General features: G+C 33.8%; 1 protein-coding gene across 5 annotated transcripts in view; it reads right to left on the bottom strand.

Moving 5' to 3' along the window:
- The window catches only part of STAG2 (STAG2 cohesin complex component), a 117,411-nt gene that overhangs the window by 25,615 nt on the left and 75,286 nt on the right, over positions 1-16,510 (bottom strand). For all 5 annotated transcript variants that reach the window (XM_082865060.1, XM_082865064.1, XM_082865062.1 and 2 more), the window contains exons 15-24: positions 13,555-13,672; positions 13,020-13,123; positions 11,894-11,986; positions 11,662-11,751; positions 10,867-11,070; positions 9,255-9,325; positions 8,840-8,927; positions 8,667-8,747; positions 6,452-6,544; positions 3,012-3,186 (exon numbers count right to left, since the gene is read on the bottom strand). In XM_082865060.1, the coding sequence (XP_082721186.1) occupies positions 3,012-3,186; positions 6,452-6,544; positions 8,667-8,747; positions 8,840-8,927; positions 9,255-9,325; positions 10,867-11,070; positions 11,662-11,751; positions 11,894-11,986; positions 13,020-13,123; positions 13,555-13,672 (1,117 nt within the window). The remainder of the gene's footprint in view (positions 1-3,011; positions 3,187-6,451; positions 6,545-8,666; positions 8,748-8,839; positions 8,928-9,254; positions 9,326-10,866; positions 11,071-11,661; positions 11,752-11,893; positions 11,987-13,019; positions 13,124-13,554; positions 13,673-16,510) is intronic.

Below are 16,510 nucleotides of genomic sequence, written 5' to 3'. Positions count from 1 at the left end.
TATTCCAGAATGCCAAAGTCATTTGCTTAGAAACCTAAAACGTACTGTTCATTCTTTTAAAAGAGTACACTGAACATACAAGCTAACTTTTTCTTAATGACTCTGTGATTATAATGGATTTCTATACAATATTGTTTCCAATCATTGTTTGGTACTGTTCTCAGGAACTAGAGGGATACAGACTTATTCCCCCTACAGACTAAGTTACCCAGATATTAAGAGTTTTTTGAGCCCTGATTTTTAGGTTTCTTATCAAAAATTAGCCACCTTTTTCTCTTGTGGGGATTAAAGAATGTTACAGAAGTGTCTAACACACTGGGCCTTTAATAAATGTCAGTTGCCATTATTATTATGTGTTGCCAGTGCCTCTAGAAGCATTCCCTATTTTATTCTCCCCTTCTAGTCTGATGTGGGCTAACAAATCAAATAACCATGGGTCTACAATACCAGGGGTTAGATGAGTATGAAAAGCAATGGAAACTATCATATGTTGCTGGTGGGAGGATAAAAGAATAAAACGACTTTGGAGAATAATCTGGCAACTTGTGGTCAAGTTTAAGATATACATAGACTACATAATCTAGCAATGCCACTCTTAGGTATACAGGCACACCTCGGAGATATTGCAGGTTTGATTAGACCACCGCAATAAAGGGAATACTACAATGAGTCACATGAATTTTTTGGTTTCCCAGTTCATATAAAAGTTATGTTTACACTATACTATAGTCTTACTAAGTGTGCAATAGCATTATGTCTAAAAACATGTACATACGTTAAACATTTCATTGCTAAAAAATGCTAATCATCTAAACTTTCATGCGAGTTGTAGTAGTAACATCAAAGATCACAGATCACCATGACAAATATTATAATAATGGAAAAGTTTGAAATGTTGCAAGAATTACCCAAAAAAAGACACAGAAACATGAAGAGAACAAATGCTGTTGGAAAAATGGCACCCATAGACATGTGTGATGAAGGGTTGTCACAAACCTTCAATTTATTAAAATACACAGTATCTACGAAGTGCAATAAAAGGAGGTATGCCTGTACACTAGAAAAGCATTTGCACATGTGCTCAAGGAGATAAGTATAAGAACATTTTTGTAACACTATTTATAATAGGAGAAAAGATGGAAACCTAAATGTTCATCAATATAAAAATGGATAAAGTGTGGTTAATTCATATCACATAGTATTCAGCAGTCAGGATGAATAAGCTATAATCACATGTCAATACTGACAAATTTCACAAATAATGTTAACTCAAAAAAGCAAATTGAAAAATAAAATGTTCAACATGATACCATTTATGTGGAAGCTAGCAACAGAAAATAAACTATATATTGTTAAAAGATACATAAATTCCCAGTAAAATAAAATTAAAATGCAAAGGCATGATAAACAGCAAATTCAGGATAGCAGTTATCTCTAGGGAAAAAGAATAATGGGATGGGGAGGGATACAAACAAGGGCTTCTTTTGTATCTATTCCTTTAAAAAACAAATATGAAACAAACAGAGCAAAATTTGACAAATGCTGGTGGTTGGTATATACAAGTGTGTTACATTTTATTCTTTTCCATAGAATTGGAATACATTTCATTTTTAAAGTGGAAATAGAAAAACACGAAGTCCAAGGAGGTAAGACAAAGTGTAATTCCAGGAAGCTCCCAGAAAATTTAGGAGTATTGGCAAGCTTATTCTCATTCCTATTTCCTATGATCTAAATGAAGTTGAGGTAGTCCCCAACTAACAAAAGGGTTATAGACCAAAACCAATTTTGTATCAGTGTTGGGAATATAACTATGTTTTCCTATAGAAGTTTTAAAAACTCCTACTCATCTTTTAGGATCCATTTCTGATGTTAGCTTATTTCAGTGGTGTTCTGACTCCTACAGAACAGTTATAACTTCCTCTACATGCCCACAACACTTTGTACCTACCTCTATTACTTGTCAGATTACATTATAATTACTTGTTTTTAGATATGTCTTTTCCACTTGAATTGAATTCTTAAAGGAAAAGACCCTGTCTCATTTTTTTGATATTCATAGCATCTAGTATACTGCCTGCTGCCCAATAAATGTCAAATGAATGTTAAAAATAAAGTGTAACTAAACCAACAGCTGAAAGTGAATGGTGGAAAATTCTAAGTATATAAACTTTAGTACATGGATTTTGATATCTGTTTTGGCTACTTAGGTTTCTCAATTCTGTTCTGGTTAAGTTTCTAATACTTGAGAACAAAGCTCTCTATTGATAAAAAATAAGCTACAAGCCATGTCTAGAATTATATATAGTTAAAAGCTTTGCAGTGATGTGTCAGTTTATGTATGGACATACACATACTGACGTTATATATCCTTCAAGTTTAACTTCAAATTGGAAAAAAAAAAACCCAGAAGAAGTCACCAAATACTATCTGTTTTTCCACGATTTCTTGTTCAAGTAAGGCATCTGCGTATGCAATTAGGGTGCGAAGAGTAACTTAACACTAGGCAACGTTGGTTTGATTATTTACCTGTAACATTCTGTACTGCCCCAGACTTTTACAGAAAAATTATGCTATGAAAGTATACAACAAAAAGGTCATTTAAAGAAACACTTTATTCTGCTCTAATTACTTGAATATTGGTATTACCAATGATTAAGGGGAAAGAGAAGTAAATTTTGTTGAGTACCTACCTACTACATGCCCAGGCACTACACTAGTCACTTTGCTCAATTTAATTAACTTGTACAGTTCTGTAAGGTAGCTACAAATTAGAAAAACAAGCTCACAACTAGTGAGAAACAAAGATTTGATTCCAAAGCCTATGCTCTGTGATACCACATTGTCTTTACAATGTTACAAGCAATGAACACAAATTGCACTGGAAAATGTACCTGTGTTTCATGTTTTAAGAATAAAATATCAAACAGTAGTGTAACACTTTACATTGCTGTTAATTAAATTTGATTTATAGTAGACACACAGATTTAACAAAAAGATGGCAATAAAATTACCTGCACTGTTATTGTCATCATCCTGTTCAATGAAGACATGATCCAGAATAAAGCTGAGCAACTCAGACTGCAATGAAGAATCAGGGGTGTAAACTAATGGCTCTAACATGTCACGCCCTCCTGACATAATCTGATGGCTGAAGATCATCAAAATATCACATAGAATAGTGAAGGCCTAGTATAAAAATAAAAAAAAAAATAAAAAAACAGGATAGCATGCCATAAACCAAAGTTTCTCACGAACTGCCACAAGTAACTTACATATTTAATGTGGAAATAAAATCCAACTTTCTATATTTGAAACTCATAAGAAAAGCAATGTCTACTATTTTCCTAAGATTTTAAAAGTGAAGAGTGTAATTTTTTCAACAATAACTACTGATATTTGCATTGTGATTTACTAACTGCAAGATAATTTCACAAATATTTTTTAATTTTCAGCAATTTTCTTTTAATTTTTTAAGTGATTTGTACAATATGTTAACATCATCAAAACATGCAATCAAGACTCAATCTCAGGTTTCCTGACTCCAAACCCCACCCTTTACACTATATATACCACAATGTCTCATGGTATACATTCTCAAATATCAAATAATGTATAAACTTGGTACCATTCTTTTCTTCTATGGAAGAAAAACACTTATACCAAGAAGATGAATATCTCCTAGAAGATCTCTTAGAAGAGAGATCACAAAATCTATAGGACTTCTCATTGTCAGTATATGTGATGATTAAGTAAAAAAAACATAACCAAGTGAGGGTCTGCTTACTAATCATCAGGCAAACCTGACAGTATAATAAACATAAGGTTGAAGTGGGACTTCCCTGGTGGTCCAGTGGCTAAGACTCCACGCTCCCAATGCAGGGGGTCTGGGTTCGATCCCTGGTCAGGGAACTAGATCCCATATGTCGCAACTAAGAGTTCGTATGCCACAACTAAAGATCCCACATGCCACAACTAAGACCTGGCACAGCTAAATAAATAAACAAATAAATAAAGCAATAAAGCTGAAGTGTTATATATATATATATATATTTTTTTTTTTTTTTGGATGAAGTTATATCTTGAGGAGCTTTATAAAAACTCTGCCATCCAAAAATGGGCAGAAGACCTAAATAGACATTTCTCCAAAGAAGATATAGACTGCCAACAAACACATGAAAGAATGCTCAACATCATTAATCATTAGAGAAATGCAAATCAAAACTACAATGAGATATCATCTCACACCAGTCAGAATGGCCATCATCAAAAAATCTAGAAACAATAAATGCTGGAGAGGGTGTGGAGAAAAGGGAACACTCTTGCACTGCTGGTGGGAATGTGAATTGGTTCAGCCACTATGGAGAACAGTATGGAGGTTCCTTAAAAAACTACAAATAGAACTACCATATGACCCAGCAATCCCACTACTGGGCATATACCCTGAGAAAACCAAAATTCAAAAAGAGTCATGTACCAAAATCTTCATTGCAGCTCTATTTACAATAGCCCAGAGATGGAAACAACCTAAGTGCCCATCATCGGATGAATGGATAAAGAAGATGTGGCACATATATACAATGGAATATTACTCAGCCATAAAAAGAAACGAAATTGAGCTATTTGTAATGAGGTGGATAGACCTAGTCTGTCATACAGAGTGAAGTAAGTCAGAAAGAAAAAGACAAATACCGTATGCTAACACATATATATGGAATTTAAGAAGAAAAAAAAATGTCATGAAGAACCTAGGGGTAAGACAGGAATAAAGACACAGACCTACTGGAGAACGGACTTGAGGATATGGGGAGGGGGAAGGGTGAGCTGTGACAGGGCGAGAGAGAGTCATGGACATATACACACTAACAAACGTAAGGTAGATAGCTAGTGGGAAGCAGCCGCATGGCACAGGGATATCGGCTCGGTGCTTTGTGACTGCCTGGAGGGGTGGGATAGGGAGGGTGACGCAAGAGGGAAGAGATATGGGAACATATGTATATGTATAACTGATTCACTTTGTTATAAAGCAGAAACTAACACACCATTGTAAAGCAATTATACCCCAATAAAGATGTTAAAAAAAAACTCTGCCAGGAGTTTTAAATAGAGTCAAACACTGGTAAAAGTAGTCAGAAGGTAACTGGAAAAAATTTAGTTATTTGTTGGGAAGGGATAAGGAAAATAAAATTTTGTGATCACAAAGTCAACAGAAAATTACATTTAATGGAAGACTACTACTAGAAGGACAGATTATAATATAGACCTCAAAGCAGATTTTAATAATAGCTTTGCCTTTTTGGAACTAACCACATTTATTTTTTTCTCTATGCTTTTACCTCTTCTTTTGGTCTCTTCCTCTCATTTTACTACTATAGTAATAATTTATACCTATCAAGATATTTGAGTTTACAAAAGCTTTTGCAACATACACAGTAAGGATACACAGTGATAAGCGTGGTGACATTTACTAATTAGGTGAACTGACAGGTCTTGTGAGCTAACCAGGACATATTCCTGGAAGCTGTTAGGAAGACTAGTACACAGGCTATTTAATGACCAAATAATTAATCTCCAAGGCCTGAACAACAGATTATATATAAAGGAGATTACACACAATAACCCATAAGGAATTATGTGCTAACACTGTAAGAAATACGGAATATTAAGCTGAGTATCTTGGTGGCCTATGAAAATATATCAAGTAATACTTCATGTATTAAGTTTAGATCAGTGTATACTTCACTGAAATCCTATTCTAAGACATTAACTATAAACTCATTTTACTACCTTCTGAAATTTTGTCCCTCTTATCTGAATTGTAGAGAAGAAAATGTCCCAAGTCCTTTATTGTTACAGTTCAAAACTAAATAGGCTCTTGGTCCCAGGATCAGAAGTTATTTTACAGATGGGAAAACTACCCATGGCACCAAGTAACAATGTATTTCCAGACTGAGAAGCTTGGCAGCAATGGAATCAAGAGGGCATATGGGGTGGGAAGGTAACACTCTGAAGACGGAAGTGATTAAAATTTTTATTTCAAAGTCCACATAAGAAAAAATAACTCACACAATCAGGAATGGGCAGGAATGCCAACATCTGATAATACTCTGAGATAACAAAACCAGATGGACCTTTCCTCCCTGAGGCATATCTGTTATACTTGTTGCTTTCAGGAATAATTTATGTAACTGCATACACCTACTTTGTATATATGGGTCTGTTTACCATGTGTGGCATAAAGAAACAATAACACAGAATAACTGCAATATGCGGGTAATCTATAATGCTCCACATGGAATTAATGTTAATCTATTTTTTGAGCATAGTATATATACAGACAGATACAAGATATTTCTACTTTGCCCAATTTCAGTATTTCTTAAATTTTCTATATTAGTTCAGATATTTATTCAGGGTTGCTTACAAAAGACTGCTATCTATAGTAATTACTAACCTGTTCTTTAACGGTGGTATTCACGTTGGTCAGGTAATGTTGACATATCTGACAGAATACCCTCATCTGTTTCTTTAAACGCAGCAAGTCCTCCTTGAAAAAATTTAACATGAGCATTTTAAAATACTGTATTAAAAACTCATTCAATATTTAAGATATTTTAAATTACATAAAACATCACCATATATTTAACTATGTTAACTCTGCTTGTATATTAGATTTAAAATCTTTATTATTTATCAAAAAGGAAAACAAAAACCACTTTTAAAATCTCAACAAATTGCAGGCTTAAAAACACCAGGTACATTCATGATAATTAGCTGACATCTAAAAATATTGTTTATATCATCTTTAACTCAGCCTTTTTCAATTTCCATTTCTCTGTTCATTCTGTAATACACTTAATTTACTATGTACTTAATATTGTAGGCCTAGTACTTAAAATCCTCAGACTATTAGTACATGCATATCATTAATGAATATATAAATACTGGTGGTGTAGTAAATATATGTTTTCACAAAGCTGAGTGTTAGAATATTCACTCAAAGCCAAATATCACCATATAGAAAAAGCATCTGTATATAAGAATACAATTTTATCAAAAAAAATACCAGGTATATTAACGCATAATATCCTATGTGATCTGGGTCCTTTAGAATGAGAAAACTTATATGACTATATATGGCTATCCATATAAATCCACTACCTCAGAATGCTTAAGAAGTAAAGATTTATGTTCCATCCTCACTTTGTAATTTGATGAGTGGCTGACTGATGAATGGAATAAAATAAATGATAAAAAAGGGACAGCATGTTTCATTTTTCATTTGTAGGATAGTGGTTGTGCTTTTTAAAAACAGAGAGGGACCAAAGAAAAATTAGTTTTGTGGTATTACTCCACTTAAGAAAAAAAAATTTTAACCTACACTAAAAGGATGAATCTTTTTTTTCTTTTTCTAAATATTTACATCAGTTAATTTAAAATAGAAAACTACTTTATAAAGATCAGCCACACTAATTTATTTAAGGCATAACCTCTGGCCCGTCTCCTGATACTGGATGCCAAACGATAGAGTATCAGTACATATTTGGTATATGCAATAGACAAGTTAAATAAAAACAGGTTTAACTTAGAGATTGATTTGGTGAAGAAAACTCAACCAAGCTTCAGTAGAAATAATTTTTGCATTTAATAACCTTCATTTTTACCCTGTTTCCTCTACTAAAAGTATTACCTTTTTTCCCATGTTAATTTGTAACTCAATGCTTTTGATTTAGGTGAGCAATTATATTTGCTAATACAGTCACTGTTCCTACTGCAAGCTTGATATTGAATTAAACTTTTTGGGTGTCTGACAAAAAGTACACTATTTTAACAACAGTACTACATTGTCTTTTCAAGGTGGAAAACATCCATTTGTAGATATAATTGCATCTTGTGCTTAAAAACCTCAAAAAAATTCTAAAATTATTCTGTGAATTATGCAAAACAAACTGATTATCAAGAGGATTCCTTTTTGAGGAAAATAACTATGAACAGCTAATTCTATAGCTTACAAAAATTACTTAATATTTATAAAAATGTGCCCAAATAATATTTAAGGCAACATCTACTACTACAAGTACGAAGTTTAAGTTTCTAATTTACAAATGAAAAGGCAGTACTGTTTAGTTCAATTACTAAACACATCAAGGATTACCACTACAGATAAAAATTTGAAAGTTCTATGACCTAGTAGCTGGCACATTACACTCAACCAGAAAGTGATTTATCATGAATTTGGAACATCAGTACAGAGATCCTGAGTATGAATAAGGAGATCCCAAAACAATACGAGGCATAAGATCTAGGGACAGGTGGTTTGTAATAATTAATTTATATAACCCAATAGCTGTATCTGTATGTTTCAAAGGCTCTTGGTCATGATTTACAAAATCTGTAGTTCTTTATGTACCCAGTACTTTTGAGAATGATATGGAAATCCATAAATTATGCCACATATAAATGTGATTTTTTAAATTTAGAATCATACCCTAAACAAAACATATTAATGTTCTTTCACTGAATATACAACTACAAATAACTGTTTTTAAAAGTAAACATGCCTAAATAGATTAGAAATAAGCAAGATTTTATTGATATGTCTTATGTTTAAGTTTGCTGAAAAGTTAATGCTATTTAATAAAAAAAGACGCCACTGAACCACCACAAACCTTTGTAGAGCTGCTTTCAGTTATCTTTGCAAGCTGCCAAAGGATTACATAGTGAGTGCATTGCAGTGCGTGAATAACAATCTATAAAAGAACAAAGAGAATACAGTTAAATTTTACAAGTCACAAGTCTTCTTTCTCAAAGTTAAATATGTAACTTGTAAATAAATAAAAACCTGTTCAGGCATGTCTCCATTTTCAATTCCGGTTTTCAATAGTTTGTAATTACAAGCAAACAAATCCCACTTTGAAAGATCATGGGCACTGTAAAAAAGAATTAAGTTATATTAAAAAGTTAAGCTTAATCACATTTGTTCTGGACTTGAGTGTTAAAAGAATACTATTAAAGTAAAATGTAGTAAACTTTCTAACATGCGCCCACAAGAACAACAAAAAAAATGTGTATTTTTAAAAAGTATATTAGTTGGTAATTTGTTGTTCCCCAATTCACAACATGACTCTATCAAGTACTTTTTTCCCAAAAGCACAAGAAATCCAGCAAAAAATTTGACACTATAATCCCCAAACATGCAATTTGGTTCTGATTTTGCTACAGTTTTAAGAAATCAGAAACTTTAAGATTCAACTTACTTATGAAAAGCAGTGATTCTCTTCAATGTTGACAATACCTGATATGCATCATCTTCATCAGGTTCTTCGCCCTATGAATGTTAATTATATCATATTAAACATTAATAACCACAAAAGTGAAAAATCTTAGGCTATCACATTGGTGATTTCCACACCTTGAAAATAAAGAATAACCTAATTAAAAACCACAAAATAACTTTGTCATTCAATACTTAAACCTGGCCAAATTTAAAGCAATGTGGCCAGAATAATGGGTCAACATAGAGTTGTTATAACAGATACATTATACCCAAGAGAGAAAAACTGAATGACATTCTCCTTTTTTCCTTTAAGTGATTTTGACACAAAACAATGAAGACATCTACTCTTTCACAGTAATAAATGCATTGGGACAATAAAGAGAAATATATTAGAGGACAAGCAAGAGACCATAAAAGATAATACCTAAAGGACAATCTACTAAGTAAATGAAACATAGTGCTCAAGAAAGATATATCAGACCAATTAAAATTAATTTGGAAAAAATCCTCTGCATAAGGACTAGATATACTAATCCTTTTTCTGGGTATCAACTTTCCAATTTAGAGTAACTTAAGTTTTTGACAATTTTATGAGTCTCACTATAAGAAACTTACAAATTTTTAAAAATACTATCGAACTTACTGTATTCAACCCCAGGTCTCTCAAAAAAATGCTTGTTTTTCACCATCAATTTTTATACAAGGTAAGTAATTAAACTTAATTAACAAACCATAGTTTGATTTTAAATTAACTTGTCCTAATCAGAATCATATCCAGCCAATAGTAGAGCCATTACAATTTTTAAGAATGTGATCATTCGTACATCAACATATTTGCACAAACCTCCAATTAAGCAAAACATAGTAAGCATGAAATGTTATACACAGAAATAAGAAAGTTAAAGAAGTAACTGCTAAACAAAGTAACTAGAAATTACAAAAGTCCACATCATTTTTTGCAGCATTAATGACAAAAGTGATGTGGAAAAGGCTAAATGCATTAATTTGAGAATCACAACTTTTTACTTTATGCAAATCAATTAAACTGTTAAGTGTACCTTTCCAGAAAAGATAAAAATCACAATAAAAATACAAGTGTATTTGAGCACCACACTTAAGCCTCTTTGGAAATACAACAGAACAACAAAACAACAAAGTCGACAGTGGCTATAATTTATCAAGGCTTTATAATATCAAAGACCATAAATAAACTTCCAAAATGTTAAGAAATACCCCAATTTTTGAGGTTACGTGGCCACAGTCTAGCTCAACTTTTCTGTTCTGTTAACACCCTGTTCCCTAACAGCCTCTTGTACAACTAAACCCTGGAAACTTCCCAGATCATTTCTTTAAATTAAAAAAAGGGGAAAGATGTTAGCTTTGCTTTCACCCTCTCTTAGTTGCAGATTCTTGCCACCTTCCTATTTTGGTGGATGAATAATAGTATCACGATGAATCATAGAACAAAAAGTCTGAATGACTTTTCAACATACTGCTAGGGATTATCACCAAGACTAGTGACTAATTTGGTTCTGGGGGGTGTGGGGGGGTGCGCAATGGGGCACAGCTGACAAAATACTTGTAATATATACCTCTTGCAGAAAATCTTCAAGAAGCCGGTTAAATTTATCGGCCAACTCGTCTATCAGTTGACTTCTTGAAATATCTACTCTGTTGAAAATTGTGAACTCTTCATTACAGAGTGCGTGATAAGTTTTAGAACATGCTTCTAAAACATCTGTATCTGTGTGCTTCTCTACAATATTCCGGATCTGTCGTAATAAGGCATCCAAATGCTGCAAAATCAAAGTTTTCTTCATTAAAACTAAGGTATATATGATAGGCATAAAATGACTATACAACTGGGATGAACAGCTTCAAACACAGTAACTTTACTGGTTAGTAGGACATACTTTAAGTTCTTCTAGTCATAATAAATAAATGCACTGACCCACCCAAACTTATTTCCCCAACTTCAACAGGAATAGTATTACCTATCTCATAGGACCTTGGTGAGATGTTAATACATATAAATACATATGTTCCTGGAACACAGTAAATGTATTTAATGGATATTAGCTGCTTTCATTTTGCAATTGTTATTATCTAGTTACCCACCCCTAATCTCCATAAATGATCAGTGATACAGTCACATAATGGCTAGCAATGATGGTACGGACATGGGCATGAATCAAAGGGAAACCTCATTAGTGCCATTCTCTAATAAATCCACCTTATCTAAAATATGTATGGCATACAAGATACAGGTTTCCTTTTACATTAAAAGTTACAAAAACATATTTCAAAAAATATAAATAAACAATATGATGGGATGAACTAAGTTAACGATTTTTCTTCAAGGTTTTTTATACACAGAAACACCATACCTTTTCTAATCGTCCAGTGGTATATATTTCCAAATCAAAGTATTGTGGCAATTGCAACAAGTTAGTCACCTTTTCAGCATCTACAGAGTACTTTAAAATAAAAAAAAAAATCATGTCAAAAACATCACAATAATGGTAAGTAAATATTATGATAAGTGCAAAATTCTGTGTGGCACTTCCAAACAAAACTTGTAATTTCTTAGTAACACTCCTGATACTGACACAAACTTACTTTAGCTAATAACTGAGGAAGGGCCACAGCAAAGAGTTCAGTGATTTTTGTCCTGTCATCCAACTGGGTCTTCTTCTCCTTTGCTGTTAGCACCTAAGGTTAACACAACAAAGTTTCTAAGTATTTATTAATAAGCCCACTGACACTGTTAGGTGCTCAACTTTAAGTTAAGATATCCAAAATAAGTAATGATGGATACAAGAATTTCTACTATAAAACTTGAAACCCAAAAGTAACAAAGAGAATAGCTTGCACATTATATTTTTTAAAAATAGCAACACTTTGAATAGGTCTAGAGGCAAAATCAATACCCAATTAGATTAACTAACTCTACCTTTGGATGAAAGGAGAAGCAGTTAGGAAATGTAGTTTAGGAGTTTATATAATAATAGGACTGAGTAGGATTTCAGTCTACTATAAGTTGTGCCATGATCCATGAGTTATGAAATCAACATAAGTAACGACCAGCAATTAGAAAAACAAGAAAAAAACACGAAAAGAAAACAAAGGAAAATAGAATGCATCACCTAAGTTGCAGTATTGTTTGATGAAATTCTGTTTCAGTTATACACAAACACATATATATAGATGTGTACGAGGTCACAATATAAAAATGTATTTTTGTGCTTCACAAAGTTTGAAAGCCTGTGCAACTCTGGTCTACAATACAAATATATGTGAACTTTGAAATAATGTATTAAAATCATATCCCAGGAAATAGGAATTTCCCCCATATTAATGAATGATTATCCTGTCTTTATTTCTAACTTTTATTAAAAGAAAGCAAATCTATAAATAAACCAAAACAGACAAATACACCATTCTAAAATGTTGCACAACATGCGGTCTTAAAGGCAGGGACTGTCAATCACTGTATCTCCTGTAGTTACTGTCAACCACTGCATCTCCTGTAGTTAACTCACAAAGTATCTTATGGAAGGAACGTGGATTTCGCAAATTGCTAATGCTTTAAAATTTACTTCTAACACATATTTATAAGCAAAGATCGCCTGAAAAATAAAATTTAAGATTCAAAAATTTGATTATATGGTTACAAATAAGAACTTTAAAAAAGATATTGAAAAAGAGACATATAATTTAGAATACTGAAAATATGTTGGCATACCCTTTTTCCTGTCCCTCTCCCCACAGGAGGATGACATTCAGCAGCTTGTCTAATGGTACAAAGCATTATTTCAATCAGAGCACTCTCTTGTCTGTCCGTTAGCGCTGAAAGAAAAAAATCAGAAAGTCAACCTATTTCTTTTCTTTATATGCCATTTATAATATTACATAACAGTTCCTTCTGCCTGTGACAGAATCTGACCTAATGTACTAAAGAAAATCCCATTACTATATCACAAAAAGGTTCAGAACAAGTTAAACCCTCCTAAGCATTACAAATCTGTAAAACACTGCTCCACAATTTGAGAAATGAAAATATGAACAGATACAAAAAGATAAAATATAATAAAACAAAATAAAGAATATTGACAGCAATTATATCCTTCTACATAGCATAATATTCATGTGTATGAAAACAAAATTATTCAAAGACTTTGAATCATTATTTTAATGCTAAAAGATAAAGAAATGGAATAAGTAAACTCTATTTTCAAAATTATCTAGACAACAAAAATACCATAATTAAACATCCTTACCTTCCTCTCCACTAAGTGGCTCCTCCAGCAACAAGCTATTCATACATTCCCAGTCTTTCAGCAGCTCAGTAGCACAGTCCCACATGCTATCCACAAGGTACGCTGCGTGCTCATGTAACTAAAATTTAAGAAGAGCAATGTGCTCTTAGACAAATATCATACTAGCCTTAATCAAAAGAATGGAAGCTTTGTTGGCACCATGTGCAAACTCAAACAATTTGTTTTTTGAGGTCAAATGGAAGAAAGGACAGAGAAGAACTGCCTTAGCTTGCTATGTATAAGTAAACCCTGCTAGGTAGTAACATTTCTCACAATAATCATTAAATCATTCACATGAAAATTATTTTTGAAGAGACTATATGCATGCATATTTAGTACCTGACTCAATACAGTCATTCTTCTATATCTAAGGAGGATTGGTTCCAGGACCCCCTGTCAGATTTTCCGAGGATGCTCAAGTTCCTTATATAAAATGGTGTAATCTGCACATAACCTATGCTCATCCTTCCATATACTTTAAATCATCTCTAGATTACTTATAGTACCACAATACAATGTAAATACTATGTAAATAGTTGCCAGTATATGGCAAATTCAACTTTTGCTTCTTCAAACTTTCCGGAATTTTTCAAAAAATATTTTCAATCCACTATTGGTTGAATCCCCTGTTGGCTGAATCCACAGATGCAGAACCCACAGATATGGGGGGCCAACTGTATTACACGGGTGAACTACTCTCAGTTATAAAATATACTACAAATTTATTGTAACTTAATGGGAGTTGTAACGATTACTTAAAATACAAAATACATGATTACTTATCAATTCAATACATAACTAAATCATTTCTCTTCATTCTGTGAAGCTTAAAATGGCCCTAGAGCTTCCCAACTCATTTTAGGGGACAAGCATTACCATGATACCGAAACCCATCAAAGACGTTACAATGAAATATATATACATACCAACACCCTGCATGAACATGGAGGGAATGTTCTCAAAAAATTTGTAAACTAAAACCAGCAATATATAAAAAGGGGCTTCCCTGGTGGCGCAGTGGTTGAGAGTCTGCCTGCCGATGCAGGGGACACGGGTTCGTGTCCCGGTCCGGGAAGATCCCACATGCCGCGTAGCGGCTGGGCCCGTGAGCCATGGCCGCTGAGCCTGCGCGTCTGGAGCCTGTGCTCCGCAACGGGAGAGGCCACAACAGTGAGAGGCCCGCGTAACGCAAAAAAAAAAAAAATATATATATATATATATATATATATAAAAAGGATAACAGATCATGACCAAGTAGGGGTTTATCCTAGGAATGCAAGGTTGATTCAACATTCAAAACAACAATCAACATAATTTATCATATTAATGTAATGAAAGATAAAATAATCATCTCAAGGGATGAAGAAAAAAGCATTGGACAGAATTCAACATCCATTCATGATAAAATGTCTCAGCACCCACACACCTATGGATAATTAATCTTTGACAAAGGAGACAAGAATATACAATGGAGAAGAGGCAGTCTCTTCAGCAAGTGGTGCTGGGAAAGCTGGACAGCCACATGTAAATCAATGAAGCTAGAACACACCCTCACACCATACACAAAAATAAACTCAAAATGGCTTAAAGACTTAAATATAAGACAAGACATCATAAAACTCCTAGAAGAGAAAGACAGGCAAAACATTCTGACATAAATCGCACCAATGTTTTCTTAGGTCAGCCTCCTAAGGCAACAGGAATAAAAGTAAAAATAAACAATGGGACCTAATCAAACTTATAAGCTTTTGCAAGCAAAGGAACCCATAAACAAAACAAAAAGACATCCTACAGACTGGGAGAAAATATTTGCAAATGATGTGACTGAAAAGGGCTTAATTTCCAAAATATACATAACAGTTCATACAACTCAATATCAAACAAACAACCCAATCAAAAAATGGGTGGAAGACCTAAATAGACATTTCTCCAAAGAAGACATACAGATGGCCAATAGGCACATGAAAAGATGCTCATTGGGCTTCCCTGGTGGCGCAGTGGTTGAGAGTCTGCCTGTCGATGCAGGGGACACGGGTTCGTGCCCCGGTCCGGGAAGATCCCACATGCCGCGGAGTGGCTGGGCCCCGTGAGCCATGGCCGCTGAGCCTGCACATCCAGAGCCTGTGCTCCGCAACGGGTTATTAGAGAAATGCAAATCAAAACTACAATGAGGTATCCCCTCACATCAGTAAGAATGGCCATCATTAAAAAGTCTACAAATAATAAATGCTGGAGAGGGTGGGGAAAAAAGGGATTCCACTTAACACTGTTGGTGGGAATGTAAACTGATGCAGCCACTCAAAAGACTAAAAATAGAGTTGCCATAAGATCCAGCAATTCCACTCCTGGGCATATACCCAGACAAAGCTATAATTTGAAAAGATACATGCACCCCTATGTTCATAGCAGCACTATTTACAATAGCAAAGACATAGAAACAACCTAAATGTCCATTGACAGATGAATGGATAAAGAAGATGTGGTATTGAGAGATGAATAGATAAAGATGTGGCACATATATACAATGGAATATTACTCAGACATAAAAAGAAACGAAATTGAGTTATCTGTAGTGAGGTGGATGGACCTAGAGTCTGTCATACAGAGTGAAGTAAGTCAGAAAGAGAAAAACAAATACCGTATGCTAACACATATATACAGAATCTAAACAAAACAAAACAAAACAAAAAAACGTCATGAAGAACCTAGGGGCAGGATGGGAATAAAGACGCAGACCTACTAGAGAATGGACTTGAGGACACGAGGAGGGTTAAGGGTAAGCTGGGACAAAGTGAGAGAGTGGCATGGACATATATACACTACCAAATGTAAAACCGATAGCTAGTGGGAAGCAGCCGCACAGCACAGGGAGATCAGCTCGGTGCTTTGTGACCACGTAGAGGGGGTGTGATAGGGA

Source organism: Leucopleurus acutus (assembly GCF_964270905.1).
Source record: "Leucopleurus acutus genome assembly, chromosome: X".
Taxonomy (NCBI): Eukaryota; Metazoa; Chordata; class Mammalia; order Artiodactyla; family Delphinidae; genus Leucopleurus; species Leucopleurus acutus.
The sequence above is the reverse complement of the archived record's forward strand: the minus strand, read 5'-3'. Positions and strand labels throughout refer to the sequence as shown.